The sequence below is a fragment of the Notamacropus eugenii genome, chromosome 4 (assembly GCF_028372415.1).
Source record: "Notamacropus eugenii isolate mMacEug1 chromosome 4, mMacEug1.pri_v2, whole genome shotgun sequence".
Taxonomy (NCBI): domain Eukaryota; kingdom Metazoa; phylum Chordata; class Mammalia; order Diprotodontia; family Macropodidae; genus Notamacropus; species Notamacropus eugenii.
The window spans coordinates 262,462,822-262,487,406 of record NC_092875.1 but is presented as its reverse complement, the minus strand read 5'-3'; the positions used below and the strand labels follow the sequence as shown (position 1 = coordinate 262,487,406).

General features: G+C 39.0%; 1 protein-coding gene across 19 annotated transcripts in view; it reads right to left on the bottom strand.

The window, feature by feature from the left end:
• The window catches only part of DTNA (dystrobrevin alpha), a 464,017-nt gene that overhangs the window by 25,174 nt on the left and 414,258 nt on the right, over window positions 1-24,585 (bottom strand). For 13 of the 19 annotated variants that reach the window (XM_072604522.1, XM_072604523.1, XM_072604524.1 and 10 more), the window contains 2 exons: window positions 15,707-15,803; window positions 12,028-12,048 (listed from right to left, as the gene is read on the bottom strand). In XM_072604522.1, coding sequence (XP_072460623.1) covers window positions 12,028-12,048; window positions 15,707-15,803 — 118 coding nt within the window. Of the gene's footprint in view, window positions 1-4,845; window positions 6,981-12,027; window positions 12,049-15,706; window positions 15,804-24,585 lie in introns of those variants that run through there. The other 6 variants (XM_072604539.1, XM_072604533.1, XM_072604528.1 and 3 more) reach the window with 2 other exon arrangements.

The following is a 24,585-nucleotide window of genomic DNA, read 5'->3' as shown; positions in this document are numbered from 1 at the left end:
TGGCTTTCCTTGGGCTTAATAAGTCCTGGCTAATCTACATCCAGAGAAAGGGCTATGGAGTTGGAATGCAGAGCAAAGCAGACTATTTCCTTTTTTGTTTTATTTTGTTTTTCTCTCATGGTTTCTCTACTTCATCATAATTCCTCTATGCAACATGACTAATGTGTTTGATAGAAATGTATGTGTAGAGTCCATATCGGATTGCATGCTGTGTTGGGGCAGAAGGGGGAGAAAATTTAACACAGAAGTGAATGCTGAAAGCTAAAAATAAATAAATTGCGGAGAAAAAATCTCATTGGGGAATAGTTAAGAAAATCAATAAAAATAGATAATGTTACATTAAAAAATAAGTCCTGGCTAACCAAGAATATCTCATAAGTTTATCCCAGAGGATAATGATTTTTTCTCCCTGTTTCAACAATACATGAAGCCCCCTGTTAAGATTTGGATTGTGAGCTCCATGAGTAGAATAAGTAAGATGCTTGAAAGACTGAAGTAAGAAGGGGAATATGAAAACAGCTCAAAGAAAGAACTCTGAGATGGTCACATCTTGAGTGGAAAATGGTTGAAACAGAATGGCAAAGCTTAAACCGGAGAATAAGGACTTTGGGAAACATTTTGTTTGTTTTAAATGACTAGTGAACAAAGCCAAACTCAGTACCTGAATAGAGAAGCTACAATAGCGTCCCCCAAGTATGAAAACAATAGATTAGGTGTTGACATAAATTTCCAGCAAAGAGCAATGTGGGCACTTCCTATCCTGAGAGTTACTTGTGTCAATATTCAAGTATTTATCATCTACCAGTAATGGAGATGTTCACGAGGTAGGTAGGTAGGTACTACCCTGCATGGGTACATTCAATTTCAGTTTTTGTTATGAGTTCAGCTGCATGATGCAGACAAAATATGTCTATATTATAAAATGCCATACTATCAGTTCCCTACAATTCAGCAACACATAGAAAAATGTGATCTATACATTGAGAAAATCCAATATAAATAAAACAAAAATCCCAAAATAGCACAGAGCAAGGTGATGGGGTCTGCAGGCTTTCCAATCACTTCAGAGGATTTTGTAAATTTTTCTCTACAAAGAAAAAAGGATATTTTGTATAGTTTAAAGGGCTTATCTTGGCTTTCCCTGGCCCACACCTGGGTGCCAATGGGGATCAGTTCTGTCGTTACGATTGCACCAGAGGCATAAGTCATTGCCAGTGACCAGGTTTTCTGCCATTCAGACTATAGCATGGTACCCTTAGTAGAGAGGCTATTGGGAGAAGGAGCAGAGTTCTAGTGTGTGCAATTTCATTCTCATAGCATCAGCTTCTCCTCTTTTTCTAACGGGAAAATGGAGATATAGAAATAAAAGGATCTACCTTGGGCATTGCTGATGTTCTTTGGTTGTGCCTAACTCTTTGTGACCCCATTTGGGACTTTCTTAGCCGCGATATTGGAGTGGTTTGCCGTTTCCTTCTTTACCTTATTTTACAGAAGAGGAAACTGAGGCAAACAGGGTTAAGTGACTTGCCCAATGTCATGCAACTAGTAAGTGTCTGAGGTCAAATTTGAACTCAGGTCTTCCTGACTCCAGGCTCAAAGCTCTCTCCACTACTTGGATGCCCCAACTCTGGGCATTAGTTAATGCTTAATAATGGTTGGGGAGTTAAAGGAGGATACATTAGAAAAGGGTGACTATTCACTGGCAAGTACCTCTTTCTCCTCTGTACACATTTTAGCTGAAGATACTAATCTAAGTGGGCAACTCCCAATAGACAGAGTGTGGGGCCTGGAGGCAGGAAGACTCATCTTCCTGAGTTCCAACCTGGCCTCAGACACTTATTAACTGTGTGACCCTGGGCAAGTCACTTAACTCTTTTTGCCTCAATTTCCTCATCTGTGAAATGACAAGGAAGTGGAGTAGCTTTGCCAAGAAAACCTCAAATGGGGTCATGAAGAGGTGGACAGGACTGAACAACAAAACTAATCTAACCCAATGGATCTTCAAATTCTTAATCATCTAACCACCATGAACCTGTGTACCTATAAGAGATTGTGTGGGTGGTAAATGCTTCCGAAGAATGCACAGTATGTAAGCACACAAGGCTTTCTCTAACCTTGGCCACATATGACTGAAGAGAGCTCAATAGCTAATCTTGAGTCTACCCTTGGATTCCACTCACTTCATCCTGAAGCCAATTCATTGTGGTAAGTGAGGAATTGAAGGAAAGGAACTTCTATAAGATCAGGCAGAAGATCCATACATTCTATGGAGGGTAAATAGGTCAATCTGCTCTCCACTCCAGAAACCAGTCTTGGGAAGAAGGATCCATCAATGTGTGGAAGACCTTTTTTTCCGAATAATAGGAGGGAGATGTATCTCTCTGTTATCCTCAACTTCTTCAGAGCAAGATGATATGATAGAGGGAGGACATGGGGTTCCCTTTGCTCTAGGGGAGAGGCCCTGAAGTACCTTTCCCTTTCTTTCCATGCTTCCCTTCTATTTTCTAGCATATTCCTAATGCCCACCGTGTATTCACTTCTGCCTCCTCAAAGCCCCACTGCTCTAGAACCATTGACTCCTTAGTTTTATTCTTAATATCCCATACCCCAAATTAATTCTTCCTATCTTTTCCTTCCTCTCAAAACTCCCATTCTTTCAATTAATATCTCAAGTAGGTGCTAACAGGAAAAACAATCTGATCTAAAGATTGCACACTTAAGTATAAATGACTGATCACTTACCCCCCTTACCTATCCAAGGAATATTTAGATTTTTTTAAAGAAGAGACTTAATGACCAATTAATTGACATAATTTCAGGCTCTGTAGGGGGGTTGATTTTTTTGTTTTCTTTCTTAAGGTCTTCACAGCCTTCATATAAAAGCAATATGGCTAAACCACATGGTTCCTTCTGGATTACTGAAGATCTAGGGTTGTTTTTTTTTTCTTTTGGTGGGGAGGGCATAAAAGGAAGAAGGACTAGACTCTTCTGTTTTATTCTGTGTCCTTATTGTCCTTAAACTCATACTAATGATAGCTAACATTTTAAGATTTTTAAGATTTTAAGATTTGCAAAGAATGTTTTATCTCATTTGATTCTCACAACAATTCTGGGAGAGTTGCTAATATTGTCCCCATTTTACAGAGAGAAAACTGAGGTTGAGTTAAGTGACTTGTCCAGGGTAACAAAGCAATTAAGTATGTATAGAAGGAATGGAGCTCAGGTCTTCTTCATTCTTGCTTCCAAGAATACCTTCTGAACTCATTCCATGAGGCATTCTCCATGCCCCCTATAGGTCTGAGCCCTTTCTTATTCTCTCGGGGGCTGAATTGTGACCTTAGATCCAAATTTCTACTTTCCCAGGTATAGGTACAAGTGAGTAACTATAGACCCTCCCATGGATTCTGAGCCTAGGATAGTCATCACTGGCCCTAGTAGGTGAACACCCTTTGACCAGGGATTTTATTTCTTAGTTACCTGGGCTATCCATACAGTCTCTGGAGCCCACCTTGCTCCATTTCCAGCCACTAACTAAACTTGCTTATGTAGTATTCAAGTTTCCCCCAGAACATGGTCACCATGCTCCAAAGTCTCCTTTCTTGGGAACAGGAGAAATGACATTCTACCATGTACCAGATTCCTCCCTTCCAGGGAAGAGGAGAACCACCATTCCATCAAGTCTTCAACCTGGTCTCCTTCCTTTGGCTTAAAGGGAACAACACCATTCCTTCACCTACCAGGACTTGTCCCCTCATCTGAACTTCCAAAGGCCTTGAGAGAACAAAATGCTGAGACTAAACTCCCAGATGAATCTTTACCCAAAGTAATTCCTAATGATTAACAAGATTCCTTCCCCATCATATAAGTGATTCTTATCCTCTGTCATTGAAATCTCATTCTCTGTCCCCCATTCTCCTATTACTTATTCACATTCCCCTTAAGCCACCCCCAAACCATGTGGAGGTGTCATCTTCAACTCTTCATTGTATTCCCTTATATTCAATTAGTTGCTAGGGTTTATCAATTTTACTTTTATAATATCTCTCCCTCATATACCCCCTTCTCTTCTCAGACACTGTTACCACCCTGGTATGGGCACTTATCACCTCATCGCTTGGACCACTGCAGTAGCCAGCTAGTGGTTCTCTCTACCACAAATTTCTTCCCATTCTAGTGCATCTTCTACTTGGCTGTCCAATTGATTTTCCTAAGATGAAGGCCTGACTATGTCACCACACTGGTCAATAACTCTAATGGTTTCCCATTACCTTTAGGATCAAGTATTAAATCCTTTGTTTGGTTCCAAGCCCTTCATAAACTTCCCTATCCCCTACATTTCCAGTCTTTTTACACCTTAGGCAACCCCTCCCCTTACATACTGTATGATCTGTTGACAATGATCTCTTTGATCTTCCTCAAACACTCTCTCTCCCAACTCTGGGCACTGTTACTGCCTGTCCTTCTATGCATAGAATCCTCTACTACCTCATGGCCACTAGGCATTCCTGACTTCCTTCAAGTTCCAGCTAAAATCTCTCACCTTCTACAGGAAACCTTTCCTGATCCTACTTGATTCTAGAGCCTTCCCTCTACTGATTACTTCCAAATTATCCTGTATGTAGCTTATTTGTGCACAGTTGTTTGCAAGTTGTCTCCCCTATTCCATTGTGAGTTCCTTGAGAGCAGGGACTGTCTTTTATCTTTCTTTGTATCCCTAGCACTTAGCACAGTGTCTCGCACATAGTAAGCATTTAATATATTATCAACCAACTGACCAAAAAAATTAGATTATAATTTGTAAGATACTATAAATACATTTTCCTCTAGAAAGGATTACATGATTAATATAGGAAAATTTTTTTTTATTAAGGAACAACAGTCCATGTAGATCAATAATATGGATCTAACATTTCTGACAACAGAGGTGAGAACAAAATTGACTTATGGAAGGAAGAAACCATGTATCATATTTAGGAAGTTTAAAAATAGTTATCTTCATAAAGCATGAATGAAAAATTAATTTCTATGCTCAGTTCTCTTGGATCCATTCAATACATACTTATAATACTTTAAAAAACTTTTTCACACTTATAATTTTTCCAGAACTTTCCAAGAAGTGTTTTGATTTTTTTACTTAATACCAAAGATAAGGTATGGCTTTAAGAGGAGTGACCAAATTCAACATCCATCCATCCATCCATCCATCCATCCATCCATCCATCCATCCGTTCATTCACTCACTCAACACATATTTATTGAGCAGCTACTACATGCAAGATCTATACTAGGAAATGAGAGGGATACAAAGGTGTATAGACATAGTTCCTGCCCTCAAGGAGCTTACAGTATAGTAGGGGAGATAAACCATGAACACAATGAATTAGAATACAAAGTAGAAATACGCTAAGTACATAAGAGAAGTATAAACAAAGTACAGAAGAGGGTTTCAGAAAAAAGCCTTCATGAAGGAGTTGGCATTTGAACTGGCTCTTGAAGGGGGTGTACAATTTTAACAGGTGGATTTAGGATAGGAAGACATTCCAGGTGTAGGGAAGATTATGGGCAAGGTTACAAGGGTGGGAAGGTACAAGTATGTTTAGGAAGTAGAAAGAAGGACAGTCTGTTGGGAGCATGGAGCACACAAGGGAGAATTGTGTGAAATATGGCTGAAAAAGGCGAGTGAGCCAAACTTTGCAACAACTTGGGCATGGAGCATGAAGGTTGACCTGTATGCAGTCAACAATGGGGAACCAGGGAAACTTCATGAGTAGGGTAATGACATGCTCAGAGCTACATATGAGGGGAGGCAGCATGGTGTGGTGGAGAGTCTAGTGGCCTGCAAGTCAGAAGATCTAATTCTGCATCTCAGCTCCAGCACTTACTAAGGCAGTATAATGTATCAGGAAAGAGCCCTGAACCTGAAGTTAGGAAGACCACAGCTCATTTTCCCCTGCAGTACTTACTAGCTGTTTGATCATAGGCATATCACTTTATTTACCTGAGTTACAGTTTCCTCATTTTTAATATGGGGTTAACAGTACCTACTTCACAGGGCTGCTTTGAGGACTAAATGAGATAGCGTATGTGAAGCACATTGTACTTTGCGAACATCAACTACAAGTAAGTCACAATCACTGTGCCTTATGAGGAAAACACTTTGTAAACCTTAAAGTGTTAAATAAATGTATTTTTGTTTTGGTCCAGACCTGTGATTTCATCTGTGTGAAAAACTCCCAACCTCCTTCTTTGATGCAACTATCACCTCTAGATTTAGAGGTTCCTTGGAACACTTAGGAGTTAAGGGAGATGCCCAGGGTCACACAGCGAATGTGTTAGAGGCAGGATTTGAACTCAGGTCTTTCTGACTTGAAGGTCAGCTCTCTATCCACTATTCTGCACTCTTCCCCATTATTATTAGAAAGATCTCATAGCAATGTGTATGTTAGAGGAATAAAGAGGAAAGGGGCAGGTAGGCCAATTAATAGAGGAGAAGTCAAGGGGACCAAAACTACGCTAGTGTCAGTGGGAAAGGTGAGGCATAAATGGGAGAGAAATTAAAGTGACAGGGTTAATAGGGTTTGGTGACTAACTGAATGTTGGTGAGGGTAAGTCAAAGATGACCCAGAGGTTTTGATTATGGATTACTGGATGATGGTATCCTGAATAGAAATAAGGTCAGGAAGGCAGGTTGGGAAGTGGGGGAAGAAGATGAGTTGTTTTGGATGTGTTGAGTTTGAGGTGTCGGCGAGACATCCAGGTGGAGATGTTCAGTAGGCGGTTGGAAATGCAGATCTGGAGCTCAGGAGAGAGGTCTGAGATGGAGATAGGTATTTGGGAGTCATCTGCATAGAGGTGAGAGTTGAAACCGTGGTAGTGGATGAGATTGCCAAGGGAGAAAATGTAGAGATAGCAGAGAAGAAGGCCAAGGACAGAGCCTTGGGGAACACCTACAATTAGGGGGCTGGAGGAGGAAGAGGAGCCTGTGAAGAAGACAGAGAAGGGAGTGGTCAGAGATGTAGGAAGATAATCAGGAGAGCACAGTGTCATGGTATCCAAGGTGTTAGTATTCTAAATGCCCTTTCTACAAGGGAGAACTGTAAATTATCAGTGGTGTGATTGCCTAGCCACTGGTTATTAACCTCCCCTGGGTTACTGTCTTTATGATGCTTGGGTTGAAGATACAGAGGTGTAGTACAAAGAGCACTGGATTAGAAGTTACAGAACCGGGCTTCAACCCTAGCTCTGTTACTTATTACTTGTGTGAACTTGGGTAAGTCACTTCAATTCTTGTTCTCAGTTTCCTCATTTGTAAAGTCAAGGGGGTTCACCAGATGACTCCTAAGGTCTCTTTCAGTTCTAAATTTTTGGTCTTAGATTGCTTCACTCTGTTTATTCTCATTAATTGTGAACTGAAAGTCAGTGTGGTGTAGTGGACAGAGAGTTGGTTTCAGATTCAAGAAGACCTGGCCCTAACCCATGCCAGCTGTATGACCATGGGCGATTTCTTAACCAATCAGTGCAACTCAGTGAAATGCTAATGGCAGATTTGTTACTGGTGTACACTGCTGGAAGTGTTTCCTCATTTGGAGCTATCTAGTGAAGAGGTCATATGTGCAATTAATGATGATGATGATGATGCATTGAGCCGTGGACTTCCCTGGCAGGGCTCACCTACTACATTCTTACTTGACTTTCTCTCTGGTAGAAAACGTGGGATACCTCATCAATCGTCATTCCTGGGAGAATACCTTTTCTATGACTAGGGGCTTAGCTTCCTTTGAATTGGTCTATCTTTATCCCCTCAGAAGAGTGGTTTTCTTGTGATATCCCACTTACCTTGTACTGTTAGCCAAGCAAGTCACCTTTTCTGATTCTATCAATAATGGTGCTAACTCCCACAGATGGTCAAGGATAGAGCTTGCTTTGAAATCTAGAACCCTACTAAGATTCTACCTTTTCTAGAAGGCCTAGGGAGTACAGAAGGATGGATATGGACTTGGTACTACTCCATTACAAAAGGGAGGAGTGGGGATGATCAAAGAAGGAGTGTTTACCAGTGCCAATTGTTACAGGAGGTGAAAGAGAATAAGTATGGAGGAAAAACTAATAGATTTGGTGATGAGCTAAACTTGGAGGGCAAAATTAGTGAGAGGTGGAGGCAGCAGATAGATGCAGATAATTCTAGGAGTCAATTAATGAATAGGAAAAATATTATGTGGTAGGTTGAGGGGAGTAGGGTTGAGGGAAGATGTTTTTAACAAAGGGGAGAAATGGGAATAATAGGATCATAGATTTAGATCTGGAAGTGACTTTAGGGGTTATCTAATTCAGCCCCATCATTTTCCATTTTATGAACTAGGACTTGATTAAGTAACCAGCCCAAGGTCACATAGTTAGTAAGTAACTGAGTCAGGATTTGAACAGAAGTCTTTGGTCTTCTGACTCCAAAACCATTGCTCTTTTCCCTATACCACACTGTTCCTCCTTTATTTAGAAGCAGTTGGGATGGAACTAGTGAAGATGGTGCCAGGTAGGAGTCATGGAGCAAGGTCCTGGAGAGACAGGAATAGATAAGATCAAGGATACAGGTGGAGAGATTAGCTTTAGTAAACAAGGGAATGCCTATTCCCCTGAAACAGGCAGGAGGGCAGAGAGGGTGGATGAAGGGCTAAAGAATTTTCTGACTGAGGGATGGGCTGCTGTGAGAAGGCATGTTGGAAGAACTCAACCTAAGTGAAGTAGGTGACAATGTCATCTGCTCATAGTGAGGAAGGGAAGATGGTACTGGCAGACTGGGATGACTAGAAACATCTTTTTAAAATATAAGCCATACATTCTGAAGAAAGGTTTGATCAACATTCTGAGGCAGCATTGGCTGTGCCTTGGACAGCAACACCCTGGCTCTCATTAGAAAGCCATTCAAAGAGCCATACTCATCTAGGTTCTGTCAATAGAAAGCAGGTATGGACAGGGCAAAGTCTAGCCTATCCTCTTAGCAGGCAGCTGGCCTTCTCCAGAGTTGACTCATTTTAAAAGACAAATCTAAGAACAGAATTAGAGAAGACTAAGTTTTTGAACTATTGGATAGCATCTGATTTATTATTCAGTGCCTTTATATTCCTTGTGGGGAGTCACAAAGTAACTGCTTTTCCCACATCCTCTTTCTGTCTGCTTGACTTGGGACCAATATGATGCTTGATCTTTTTAGATATGTGCACTAGAGAGGATGTATAAGGGAAATAAATGGAGCAGAGCTCCTAACCTATCAATTTTGCTGCTTCTCACAGCATCTCCAATAAATTGCCAGGTAAAAGATGGGCTGGCAATTGGGCCATTTACTAAAATGGAGTTTGGGGATTACCCTGTGAATCCAGTTTTCTGTAGTAAATTTTGAAACAGCAGTGGACCAAGAGGCTAAACCCATCACACTGTTTTTATGATCCGTATTAATTTTTTTTCATTACATTTAGTCCAGTATAAGTAAAATAAATGGGGAGGTAGTTGAAATCAAAGTTTAGCTTTCTGTGACTGAGTCACTGCTAGGTAATTATAATATTTTGAATTATGGGTATGCATGTATCAACAATTCACATGAGTATATTTGCAAGTTTTTATCATTAGACTTATTTGTAATGTTTAAAGATTTCTCCAACAAATCTTTAGAAATACACAAAGAATAACATGAAGAGAAAGTCGGGGAACTTCAGTCCAAATAATGTCTAAAATGCATCATGTGGGATGCCATAATAATCATATTGGGTTACAGGCACTGTGGTGTCTTCCCATCCCCTTCCCGACATAATAATATTTTTCATAAAAGAAACTAGGCATTATATACATAGCATGCTCCACAAAAAGAAAGGACCCAAAGAGAACATGGATACAAAGGGGACAGAAATGGCTGCAGAATAGAGAAGTAGAAGAAACGGTAAAATTGCCTACAATTTAACCAGTGTACCTGATACACAAAAAAATGATGGGTTATTGGCTCAGAGAGTGGAATATAGTAGCAATATTGACTATTGAGCCTGATTCTACTGGAAGGCAGGATTGGTGAGGCCACCAGTATGGGGTGAAGGGGAAAAATGGAATGAGGCCTTTTCTGTAAATGGACAGAGCATATCCATTTGCAATGCAGGCCCTATACGTTTATGTACTTCTTGTGCTGCTGGCCTTTCATTGATTAGGGGTCTTCCCCGTGGGAACTGAAATGATTCAAAGTTGACTGATGGCTTAATTCTCCCTCCATCCAGAAGGAAGTTGGATTCAGGAAAGCTTCAGGGAGATTTGTCTGTCTTCTAAGGTTAGGAAAGTTCTATTTTCCACCCCTGCTGGGATCAGAGGAGGAGAGTAGAACCCAATGTGTGAAAATAAGCAGGGAAAGGAAGCTATCCTCTAAGAAATTCATTTTCCTTTACTGAAATATTACAATATTACTATTGGAAATTTAATGATATCTCTTGGGTAGATTGTCAAGTAGTATCATGTATACTATACTCATATATATATATATGTAGTATCTATATGTAGATATTATATATATCTCATATATAGAATTTAGAGCTAGAAGGGACCTTAGAGATAATCTAGTCTAATTTTCTCATTTTATAAATGAGGAAACTGAGGTCCAGAAAGGGGAAATGATTTGTTCAGTGTCACCCAGATAATAGGTTGCAGAGTTGGGTTTGAACTCAAGTCCTTTGACTCCAAAATTCAATACTCTTACCAGCTGATTTCTCACCAAACTTTGATTTGAATTTTCTGAGCTAAGGTTTGCACATGATACAAAATATTGAATGCAAAGTTTTTGTCCTGGTACTGTCTAGGACTTCAAGTTTATATTACTTTTCTTTCATGCAGTGGGGAGGAGAAGCAAAATACTTTGCCCATAGACTAATTTGTTCTGTTAGCAATGCACACACACCACATGCGCGCGCGCACACACACACACACACACACACACACATAATGAATAAAAGGTAAGACAAAGGCAAAGGAAATTTAAATAAATTAAAGGATTGCTTGGTTTTTTGCAAGAGTATTATTCCAACCTGATCTATGAACCTGACTTTAAACTTCTTTGCAACTTTGAATTAGTGGGTTACGTTACAGACACACAGCTTGATGCGTGCACTTGAACTAAAAGCTGCTGTATTTCATTTTATTTTTGTTTTTAAGTCCATTGCTCCCTCTGCTGGATTCTGAACCTGATCATGAAGCTGGGAATTTTCTCACAGAATAGACTATGATACCATGTAATAATGTGGCCAGTGTTGCACCAGGATTTAATGATCTTATGGCCTCTTATGGAGAAAAAGCTCTCAGTGGCAGAGTAACAACTGAAAGTTATTCATCAGTGACTAATTTAGACCAATAAAAGGATTTTTTTATTTGGGTCTGGATGTGAAAAGCCAAAAGGCAAAAAGCTGCTCTTTTTGATAATCTCTTTGCAATATTCTTTGATAAGAATGAGTCCATTTGGGGAAGCAGGGCAGAGTACTTTGAGATGGACTTTAATTGGCTGGTTTTTATAAAAGACAGCTTCAAGCTTATGTATCCAATTGGAAATACAGTATCTACAGCATGTCTTTTTCATGAAGGATGTATAAATTATGTATTGAATACTGTGGAGTCTTCAAGACAATATTTAGCTCCAGCTTGATTTTTGTTAGTATCTTAAATCAATAAAAAAGAGATTATTTTGATTAGTCTGAACAACTCAGAAAGGCACGAAATTGATTAGAAACTTGGATCCTTGGAGATGTAAAAAGGCTTTAAGAGAAGTACACTCCGTTCTCTTTTGTCACTGTTTGATGTTGACAGTAATAACAGGCATGAAAAATACCACTTCTTCTAAATCTCAACACAAGCAAACACATGAAAATGGAGGCAAATTAGGAGGAAGTTTTCCTCTCAAAACGAAGCATGAACACACACACGTTAGAGGCAAGAACGGCAGGAAAAGCCACGAGATGCCTGTTAACACGCCATTGTCAGTCAAGACCTACAATAGGAAAAATAACTTACTCCCTGTTTCAGTTCTTCTTCCTATGGAAAAATTCAATCAATAATGGTTAGATTACTCAGGAGTTCAGTAAGAGCATATCCTATGTGAATGAATGGTAAGCTACATAAATATCAGCAAACCTTTCATGAAAAATCAAATCTCTTCTATTTCAAGAAATGCTTCTATTTCAGAAACTCATAACATTTTCCTCTTATGAGGACCTAGCTTTCTTTATGCAAGTAGCTTTAAAAAAAAACAAATCCCCCAAAACTAAACCCAATAACACCACACCTGTTTATGCTTGAGAGCAGGAGTTTGGTTCCCAACAGGAATTGCCAAAATTTTTTGGTTATTAATAATATTGCTGTGGCCTGAAATTCTAACTTTGTTATGGCAGCCTGTCAGCAGAATGATATTTAAGGGAAGGATGGAATATTTGGTTGTAAAATATGTCAGATCATCATGGTGACAAAAGCTGTAGACACAGAGTGTTCTAGATTAGGGGTTACATTCCATAATCCTCCAAGGAATGTAATGCCAGGCTTACTGGAACAGGCATTCTCAATCTGTTTATCTGGACAGGGGCAGAAAGAGATGCTTTGGGTCATTAAGATAGGGGCAGAGTCACACAGATACAGACACAGACACACACTCACACAATAGGACAGAAATGAATCTGGATACTATCCCTTGGAGGAGGGGGAAGAAAAAATACACTCAATTTGTTCAAAGTTTCCCTAACAAAGTCCTGCTCTCTGGCATGAAGGTGACCCTGATTTCTCAAAAGGGGACCTTAGGCTCTGACAGGTCCTACCAAGCCAAAAGGATCTGGTGATAGAGTATTATTAAGTACATCATCTCAGGACAGTGTGGTTTCCAAAGGCTTATCATTCTAAGTTTGGGAAGCAGGTGGTGAATGTTTTTGATCACAGCAATTCCTGATGGACATCCAATAGATAATATGGCCTGGGAGGAGTGGGGTGGAGGAGGAAAGTGAGAGAGGTATGCTAGTGCCGGGAGTGCCTACACAGACAAGATCATCTATCTCTGAACTAATGAAAGGAAGTCAGTACAGTTTCCTTTACATCCTAGGTTGTAGAAGATACCAGGGGGGTTGATAAGAAGATGAAAATAAGGATAAAATCACTAAAAACTACTAAAGTAAACTACTAAAAATGAGGCTGCCTACCCTTTTCTCTATCAGAGATGAAGTTCTGGAAACTTTCCATTACTGAGAGGGCATTGAGTCCAACCCTTTCATTTTACAGATGAAGAAACTGAGGCACAGATGTGAAGTGACTTGCTCAGGCTCACACAGCTTTTTAGTATCAGAAATAGGATTTTTGCCCAGGTTTACCCAGATTGCAAGACCAGAATTCTAGCCACTATATCACATTGCCTCTCCTTCAATGGTATCTTATCAGAAGGCTCTATTCCCTTTGTTGCCAAGTCACCAAAAGTTATTTGCCCTAAAGCATGCCACACTCATCCTAAATCTGAACCTAGACTTCCAGCATAGGCAAAGTCAGGTAAAACTTGCCAGTCTACTCAATTTTCCTTGAATGAGAAAGTGAGTTTTTATTATGGGAAGAGTGGAACTGCACTGTCCACAAAATAAAGGCAAAAAAGGGTCTTCCAGGGGTAGGTTGCTGAAGGATCCTGCATGCAGGCAATATGAATATTATATTCATTTTACAGATTGACAATGGAAGCTCAGAAAGATCTGACTTGCCCAAGGTCACATGGCCAAAGAGTGAGGTAAAAAAGAGTTACTCTTCATAAGAGAACCATAAACAAAAATGAGAAGAACGGCAAAGGGAGGCTCCATCCTCAGCCCTGTTCTGTTTGATGATTTTATTAATGACTTGAACGAAGCAGAGAAGAGATACTTATCCAATGTGCACATGACATGAAGCAGGGAGGGATAGCCAAGATGCTAAATGCTGGGATAAGGATCCAAAAAGATCTCAACAGGCTAGAATGATTGGATCTAACCTAATAAAATAAAGCTTTGCAGGGATAAAACAAAACAACAAAATACCAGGGCTAAAAATATCAACGGTAGAAGTGCAAGACAGGAGAAGTATGACTAGATAAAAGATTCTAGGAGAAAGACCAGGGGGGTGATTATAAGCTAACGATGAGCCAACAAAGGGAAAGAACCAGCAAATGGCTATTAGGCTGCACCAATATAAATATTGTGTCTAGAACTCTCCACTAATGTAATGCTTCCAAGCTCCATCATGGCCTGGAAGTGATCCCAGGAAGTGATCCCAGGAAGGAGATAACTGAGCAAAGTATGGGCTCTGGGTGAGGGGGTGTCCTACTGAAGTAGAAAAACTTTGGGTGTGGGCTTGGTGATGGATACTGTCTATTGTCTGAGGACCTAGGCTAAGTCTGAAGAATCTAATAACCAGGAGGGTGATTGTTTGCACCCAGCAACTCAAGGAAGACCATATACTAAGTTACTGAACAAGCTCCATCGTTGAAAAGAATCGTCAGAGAAAATAAATTATAGATCCTGAAATAATTGGAGAAATGTCTAGAGGAAGTGGCAGTTCCATTCTTTTTGACCTGGTTGGACTAGATATCAATCTATCAAACAGTAAATCTTTATTAAGTGCCTGTACTGTGTAAAGGACTGGGGATAACAAGAGAGACAAAAGACAGTTCCTGCCTTTAAGGAATTTACAATCTGATGGATATGGAGTATTTATTCAGTTTTCATTTTCACGTGCCTTATTTCAGGAAAGGCATTGAAAGCAGAAATATGTCTTGAGAAGAGAAAACAGGATGGTGACGGGACTTGAAAGAAGGTTTAGTTGCAGGAATTATGCTTAGTCTTGATAAGGAGTGGGGCAAGGAGATAGGCGAGCATGACAGTCTCAAAATTTGGAGGGATATTATATGGAAAAGGGAATATGTATATTCTGCTTTTCCTTGTAAGGCATAGGAAGAATTGGTGGTGGGGGTTGGGGTGGGGTGGGGGGACGGAGAGAGAGACAGAGACAGAGAGATTTGGATTTTGAACTGATTTAAGTAACACTCAAACACAGCTATCTAAAAGTGGAATGAGTCATCCTAAGAGGTAGTGAGTTTTCTACCAATGGAAGCCTGCCAAATGATTACTTATTATAGATGTTCTAGGGGGGGTTCCTGGTGGGGTATGAGTGGGTCTATGTTATGACTGAGCTTCTTCACAATGTTGAGATATCTAGATTATATTTCATGAAATTTTACGTTTCTCAATTATATTCATAAAGTGACTTTTTTTTTATCATGACAAATGTAACTTAAACTCAGCATATAAGAATATTTGGGGAGATAACTATTGTAAATTAGTTCAAAGGACAAGTTATAGGGTATTGATAAAGTATTGAAATTTTACTATTTTCAAAGATATAAAACAATTGGAACTCTGGACCATTGCCTAATTGGATTCTCAGTAGCCTACCTGGTTCAGATAAATTGATGAGAAAGATTGGTACAAAGTGAGCTTTCCATTTAATGTCACTGACTGGCTGCCTGATTTAACCCGAGGCTGGGAGCTGACTGAGCTAGGAACAACATTCAGGGGGCATTAATATAAAAATTAGAAAAAACCCTCATGATTTATTTTTAAAATTAATTTTATAATTAACTCTAAAAAATTAATCCCAGAATCCTGTTTTGCTTAATATTTTATTCAAAATGGTTTACCTTGAGTAGCTTCATGAGACCTTCTAACTGGACCATCAGCTCTCTCCGGCTTTCCTGAAGAGCGGACATTCTCTGTTCTAGCTCATCCTTGCGTTGTCTGGGAAAGAAGCAGTTGTGATCAGAAGCAATGCTTTCTCCACTCAATGACACATGCCTTCTTCTACTACTGAGATAGTGGCTACCAGAAAAAGAGTTCGCTTGTTGATTTCATGACACAACCCGTCACTTGTCATAAAAAAGAAGGCTTGAGGAGGCCAGTGATCAAATTCCAAGTGAATGTGTTAAGTATAGATGGAAAAAATTTGTTCTCACAGAAGCAAAATTAAATAAAGTTTAATTTTTTTCCCCAAATGCAGAGCCAAATCAGATCAGTCTCAAAGCTCAGCAAACCCAGTGTTCTATCATGAATATGGACAAAACTTTGCCTCACAGTACTGTCTAGGTATCTGAACCCGAATTAGATCTTAGAGCCCATTTCATTCATATCATATTATTAGCAAAACCTTGTCTTTCAAAGGTGGACATATGGCAACATGCTATTAATACCAGTAGTTTTATTTTTTTAAACACTGGTTTCAGAAACGAAGAAAGAAGAGGAGAAATCATTTTTAAAATATTTATATGGAAATAATTTAAATTTTGAACCAAAAAGTATTTTTTCTTCTTGTTCCTTGAACTCAGAGTTATCCTTTGAGAAGTCTAGTGAGCGTGAAAACCTGTTTTGGGGTTGTATCACTGTGTCATTCATGTTGACAGTAAGAGGTAGTAACATATGCTCAAAAGTGGAGGAAAAAACCAATAATGGAACAGAATTATAATGCCTTTGATGTGGGGAAAATTCCAGAAAATTCCAGTTCCATTTCTCGTCACCATTACTGCATGCATGTTACCTAGGATTTTCCCCCATAAGGAATGTGAATGATGACTCCAAAATATGAAAACTCACAACTTTAAAATGTAGAGAGGATACCTGCATTTGTGTTCTCATGTATACATTTGTATATTATATTTGTATATATACGTTATACGTATATATATTTGCATATTATTTCATGGAACTTCTCTGCTCAAAAATTTTCAGTGGCTCCCTATTGCCTGTACAAATTTCTTTCATTGGCCTCTAATGCAATATGGCTGTAACTCAATTCTATGGCCTTATTTCTTGCTATTTCCATTTGCCCGGGATGTTTCTCTTCCTGGAATAATCTCTCTTTTCATCAGTTCCTCTTGAAATCCTTCGCTTCTTTCAAGGTCTATTTGAAGTAGCACCTCTGTCATGGAAACTTCACTTGGTGCAATGGACAAAACATTGGGCCTGGAGACAGGAAGACCTGAGTTCAAATATGAGCTCAGATACTTAGCTGTATGACCCTGGGTAAGTCACTTAACCCTTATTTGCCTCAGTTTCCTTATCTGTAAGGATAATAACAGCATCCACTTTCCAGGGTTGTTGTGAAGTTCAAATGATATATTAATTGTAAAGTGTTTAGCAAAGTGATAGCTATAGTAAATTATAAATTGCTTAGCATAGCATAGTAAGCACTACGTAGGTATTAGCTATTATTAGTATTCTGAATCCACCAGAAAATAAATGATCTCTCTGTTCTCAAGCTCTGCTGGTGCATTGCTTCTGGACCACTCTTTTGTTCCTATCACATTCTAATACATGTATGTACATACAAGATCTACATTGGAAGATGGGGTTTAACACAGGCAAGTTATCTCAGCAGACAAAAAGTGGCGTGTACCGGCCTTGGCTACCTCCTTGATGAACACCTCCCTTCAGTCCCTAGTGGAGGTGTTCCAGAATAGAAGTGGCTATCCACCTAGCACAGTACTTTTCATACGCTTAGTGACTGTGTGAGTCCTAGCTAGAATTCCTAGTTATTTGACCTTGGGCAAGTTATTTGCCTCAGAGTTTATTTTCTAATCTGTGAAATGGGGATAACAGTGTTTCTACTACCTATCTCTAAGGAAGGTACTTTGTAAATGTGAGCTATTATTTATTTCACTGTCCTAAAATGAACTCTTTTGCTTCAAGGGATACCATTAATTTTAATATTCTAGAATTTGATAAATAAGTCAAAATTAAACCCCAGTCTAGATGTCTTATGGATGTTAATCATATTCTCTCAGAGCCTTTGCCTTGCTTGGCTGAAGAATTTAACAATCATTTTTCTGCCCTTTTCTAGACCTGTGCGAGCCTACACTATCTTCCTAAAGGTGTAATATCCAAAACTGCACAGAATGTTCTAGGGCCTTGTACAAGACAAGCATAACGATATCTGTTTTATTTCTAGCAGTTTTTAATTTATGATGCTCAACATTCTGTTGGCCTTTTGGGCACCAAGAGGAAAACAGAGGCAATGAAACTGAAGCATGCTAAGGTTAGTGAAGCATTCTCCAGAGAGGCTTTGAAAGCTAGATGAAGAATTATGAAAAAGCATTGATTTATCATTTTCCAAACACCTTTTTTTCCTTCTCTATTAAAGTTCAGCTTATAATTACAGAATTTCAATCAAAGAACACACTTTCAAATATTTTATGATGACTTGATTCAATCTAATTTATACATGCTCCTACCCATAAATTGCATTTTCATTCTAAAACGATCAAAATACATTTTATGTTTTTATGCTTTCTTACTGTATAGTTTTACATAAATTTACAAATAAAAGTGGTTTTTATTGTATAGAATAATGTATAGAAATATTGTTTTCTTCAAAGATGTGGTCATAAAAGTATGTTTCTTGAAATTTATTGTAGATAGAAGGTCATCTTTCAGTGATTTCATTTTTATACTAGTAGATACATGGCTCTCCACTTTAGGTGCTAGCCTACTACGTGACAGGCACTGTGCTAAGCACAGGGGACAAAATAAAATGCAAAAGCAATAACTCTCTTCAAAGAACTCATAATCTAAACTAGATTTCTTTAAGAATATTTACTCCTCTAGACTTTTCACTAAATTTCCTCTTTTTTATAAGAGTATAGGATTGAGATCTGAAATAATCATTTACTTCAACCCCACATATATTATTTTTTAAGCCAAAGAGGGGACTTTACAAAGATACCAAGAGGAGACAAGTGTTCTTCAAAGCCATGTGGGAAGAAATAGCAGAGTGGGAATCTGAACTGAATTTGAACATCTAGTCCAAATCAGTCCATACAAGCAAGACATATACACATACAGTAAAGAAAAAGAAAAATATAAAATTTTATTTGTTCATGTTTTGTAAGGAGGACAAATTGGGATTATCTATCCTGGAACACATTCAAAATCATCTGGCTATTTATCTGCACTGGACCGCACTCAAGGGAAGACACTCCACAGTCTCTTACAATAGGAATTACTGAGAGATTGTTACAGATAGAGTGGTTAATAAGATGTATGTTTGCAAATAGTCACTAGCTTAGGATATCAACTTAGCAGTTAAGTAAAAAAAAATGCTGGCTTCTTTTATCTTAATATTTCTTAAAATCTAGCACAGAAATGTATGTAGCATGTTGTTGTTGGGTTGTGTTTGACTCTGCATGATTCTATTTGGTGTTTTCTTGGGAAAGATAGTAGAGTGGTTTGCTATTTCCTTCTCCAACTCCTTTTACAGATGAGGAAACTGAGGCAGAGTGAAATGCCTTGCCCAGGGTCACACAGCTAGTCAGTGGCAGAGATCAGATTTGAACTCAGGAAGAGGAACGTTTCTGACTAGGTCTGGCACTCTACCTACTGCACCATGTAGCCAACCCTGTATATAGCATGTTTTTTTTTTTCAGTTTATCAGTTTGGGGTTATATGACATGTGCAAGTATGGCAATTAACTGGAATGATGAAGTAGTGATAGACATACTTAACATTTCTGCTCTGAGAGGAAGGAGAGAATGCTCATTAAGCACCTACTATGTGCTGGGTATTGTGCTAGGCACTGGGGACTGACAAAGAGGCAAACGATATTCCCCGCCCTTGCAGAACTCATTCTAAGGGAGGAGCTAACAATCTAGTTTGCTGCGTTATTACTGCTATTTTATTGTAGCTATTACTGTTGTATCAGGGATGGCAGTGAGAAAGAAACAATCCAGAGTCTTTGGTGTCCAATTCTTCAGGTATTTCGGGCCTAATTTACTACAAAATTCAAATGGGAAACAATCAAAGATTGAATCTCAGTGGAAGCGGAATCATCTATTATACTGTTTCTGTAGGCAGAGTAAAGTGAGGAATTGAGAGAATTCCGAAATCTCCAGAGAGAGTTTTAGGTTTTACTGTTGCCGTGGCTTCTGTTACTGGCACTTTGTGGCTCATCTGGTAAAGATATGGGGTAGCTAGGTACGCAGGAGATAAAGTACCAGGCCTGAAGTCAGAAAGACTCATCTTCCTGAGTTCCAACCAGACCTTAGAGAGTTACTGGGTAGTGTGACTCTGGGCAAGTCAATTAATCCAGTTTGCAAACCACTCCAGTAGTTTTGCCAAGAAAACCTCAAATGGGTCCACAAAGAGTTAAGACTAAACTGAAACAACACTATGTGCTTTACAAATATCACCTCATTTGATTCCCACAACAACCCCGGAAGGTATATTATGATCCCCATTTTACAACCGAGGAAATTGAGGTCAACAAAAGGGAAAGTGAATTGCCCAGTGTCAATGGTCAGACCTGTGCTTTAGGAAGATCACTTTGACAGCTGAGTGAAGGATGGAATGGAATAGGGAGAGACTTGAGGCAGGGAGACCTACCAGCAGGCTACTGCAATAGTCTGAGTGATAGCAGGGGAAAAATTTTCTCTCTCTGTTATATCAGAGAGAGGTAAAGTTTGGGCACCTTCTGTCTTTCCAAATTTTTAGCTACAACAGCGACAGCTTGTGCAGCAGGTATCACTTACAACATCTCACATTAGTCCTTGTTCGTAAGACAAACCAAGGTAAAGACATAATTTATTCTTGCAGACGGAGAGTTCTCCAAATGTTCTTGGTGGATGCTATGAAGGTGGACTGTGCTTCCCTACAGCTCAGTTGTAAATTATTTAGCTCTCCTAATGTCAGAGTTGCCTTGAGCCACTGAGTTAATGACAAGTCCTAAAAATTTAGGAGGCTCACACAACGATAACAATAAAATCAAGGGTATCTTTTCACTTCAGGCAAATGATTCAAAATGCATGCCCAAAATGTGTCAGGAAGCAGACTTGTATACCTAGTCTAATGTCATGAAATAAAGAAAGGAAGAAGCATTCGGGTGACCAACCACATTGTCAAATGAAGGACATTCAGAGAACTTTTTAGCTGACTGCATTAAATAAATTTTACTTTTCTTGCATTATTTTTTAAAATTATATTCACATGTCTAAGGCCACTTTTGAAAGGAGAGACTGTGTCCTACCTAAAATTTGCATTTCTTCTAGGGTTTAGCAGAAGACGGCACACAGTAAGCACTTTGTAAACTTTTGATGGTTTGAATTATACCGAAAATCTCCTAAGGCAGATAGATGCTTTAGTACCTGAAAATGCTTATTAAAAATCTGATTTTTAGGTTTTTTAAAATCTAGACTTGTGAATTCATGGAAAAGACAAGAGTTCTCAATGGGTTTTTCCTGAGAGTAATTTAAGAGGGTCTATGAGATCAGAACTATTTTCATAATACTTAGATGTTTTAATTTCTAATATGGTAAATATCAATAGACATAACCCAAGTAAACAAAAGCTCTTTGGAGTCCACAATTACTTCTAAGAGTGAAAAAGGGGTTCTGAGCCAAAAAGTCTGAGAACTGCTGGTATAGGAATTCTACAGTATGAAAATTACCTCCACTAAAAGAAATAAGCAATGCATCTGTAATCATTGTTTTGTAGACTTGTCTTCAGCACTGATTGGCCAAGCTTAGCCATGTGATAGGGCTAGTATATGCCAGAGGCAGGAATAGAAACCAAGGCCAACCTTCTATCCACTATCTATTTCTTATTAACTATGCAGGGTCATCAAGAATTATGACTGCTTGACTGTCAAAAATTGATTTATTGATTTATGTTACTGCCTGAATGTCCCTGATTATGTCAGTATCATCTATCTTAGCTTCTAAACCCAGAGACAAAGGACTCTGTTTGTGCTTGTTGCAAGGACATTGACATATAGGTATTTAATAAGTGATTTTTATAATAATAATAATTTTATAATAATGTTATTGACATTTTCTCTGACCATATTAATCTCATCTAGAGGAGGTTACAGAAAAATATGTAAGAATTTTTAAGATATAATCTTCTGGAACAGAAATCTTCCAGGGAGTATTCAGCACAGGATTGTCTTTCTTTTTCATATTTGTATCCCCAGTGTTTAGCACAGTGCCGGACACTTAGTAGGCACTTAATAAAAGTTTATTGACTGACTGATTTCCTTTCACTAAGTGAGTAAACTAAGGGGAGGCCTTGGTCTCAAAGCTAGGGATTAAGGGTATAGTTCAATGTGTGCTCTTAATGCAGTGATATTTAAGGTATAAAAAAGACTGGCGAGGGAGCAGGAACCAATTAATTTTTTAAAATTTACTATACTTTATTCCCCCCCTCTCCAATTACATGTTAAAACAATTTTTAAAACTTTTTTATTATAAAGTTTTGAGTTCCAAATTCCATCCCAATAAGCAATCAGATATAGGTCATACATACACAATCGTGTAAATCATTGGCAGGAACCAGTTTAGAGATAGATGATTGGTATCCGTCTCAGAAATGGAAGATTTATGAGTTAGGAAGAGGCTTTTAGAACCTGCCCAGTACCCTTTAAATGACTGATGAAAGATAGTATTGCTTTGTGATTTCTTCAAAGGTCGGAGAGAAGCCTGTAACTGTAAATGAGGTGAATTCCGAAGGGGCATCTTTCTGCACAAACCCAAAGTGGCTCAGAATTCCAATTCCTGCTAATCATACTCACACTATATGAAATGTGGGTGTGATGGTGATTTTAATGAACACCTTTTATTCTTTCTTCAATACTTCAAATGATCTGTGATTTCATTATTATAGGCACTGTACTTACGGATATAGCTCACAATCCTTGGGTACTTTAGTTACAGCTTTAATGAGTTTGTTAGGGAGAAAGAGAGAGAGAGAGAGAGAGGCAGAGAGAGAGAGAGAGAGACAGAGACAGAGAGACAGAGACAGAGAGACAGAGACAGAGTGACAAAGATAGAGACATAGAGAGAGACAGAGACATAGAGAGAGACAGAGAGAGAGACAGAGAGAGAAAGACAGAGAGACAGAGAGAGAGACAGAGAGAGACAGAGAGACAGAGAGAAAGACAGAGAGAGGGAGAGAGAGAGACAGAGAGAGAAAGACAGAGAGAGGGAGAGAGAGAGAGAGACAGAGAAAGACAGAGAGACAGAGAGAGAGACAGAGAGAGAAAGACAGAGAGAGAGACAGAGAGAGAAAGACAGAGAGACAGAGAGAGAGACAGAGAGAGACAGAGAGACAGAGACATAGAGAGAGACAGAGACAGAGAGACAGAGACAGAGACAGAGAGAAAGACAGAGAGAGACAGAGACAGAGAGAAAGACAGAGAGACACAGAGACAGAGACATAGAGAGAGAGACAGAGACAGAGAGACAGACAGAGACAGAGACAGAGAGACAGACAGAGAGACACAGAGACAGAGACGGAGAGAGAGAGACAGACAGACAGAGAGAGAGAGAGAAAATGATCACCAGCTTTCTGGTGAGGAAAGTCTGCTAACTTAGCTGAGTGGTCCTTGTACAACAGTCTGGCTCCACAGACAAAGCCTCTCTAGCTTGGTGGGATCAGAACTTGTCCTAATCCAGCACAGCCTTGGAGAATACAGTATCACTTCATGATTTCTCCCCTTCCCTCAATATAAATGATCCTATTTCGCTTGAATATTTTTCCTGAATACCTCAGGCTACCCTGATTGACCTGTTTTTATGTAATAATAGCTAGCCCTTATAGAGAGCTTTAAGTTTTGTAAAGAGTTTTGAAAATATTTGCATTTTCTCCTTACAACAACCCTGGGTGGTAGGTGCTGCTATTATCCCCATTTTACAGAGGAGGAGACTGAGGCAGACAGAGGTTGGGTGACTTACTTGGGGTCACATAGCTAAGTAAGGGCAAATTGGAACTCAGATCTTTCTGATTTCAGGTCCAGTGCTGTCTTCATTTTTGCCACCTATCAAGTTATTTCCTAATATGTCTTTCTGTTATTTAAGCTTCTTCAGGGCAAGGCCTATGTACTTTTTCTTCTTGTATTCCTGATGCCTAGCAAAGTATACTGTGCATTCTGGGGGAGAGAGTTGGGGGGAAATCAAACCTGTTTATTTTCTTAGTATGGGAAACTCCTTCTATTAATGTAGTTTGGCACCTGCTCTGAAGTTTATAACCTTTGCCATATGACTGGGTCACTGAGAGGCTAAGTGACTTGGCCAAGGTTACACAGTCAATATGTATGTCAGGACTTGAACCAGGATCTTCCTCGCAGGCCAGCCCTCTGTCTATTATGGCATGCTACTTCCTACGGTATACTGCGCTGTACACAGCAGGTACTTAATATATGCTTGTTGAACTGAATTCATCAGCATTGGGATTTCTGACCTCATTTTTTTCAAGAGAAATAGAAAGAGGGCTATCATTTTCAATCATTGCTTTTCTTTCTCAAGAATAGAGGCTGAAAGGGAGAATTCCTACTATCTGGAGTAGGAAAGGGGAAGAAAGAGGATTTGGGACAGAATTATAAATGCTAAAACATTGTTTTATTCTAATAAAGCAAAGGATTGGGGGTCAAATGTACTTTTTTAGATTTAAATTTTTTTTTGCCAATAAACTACAGTTGTTAGAGTTCATAGATGTATTATGTATGTGTATGGAGGGGGAAGAGAAAGGGAAAGTGTGTCCA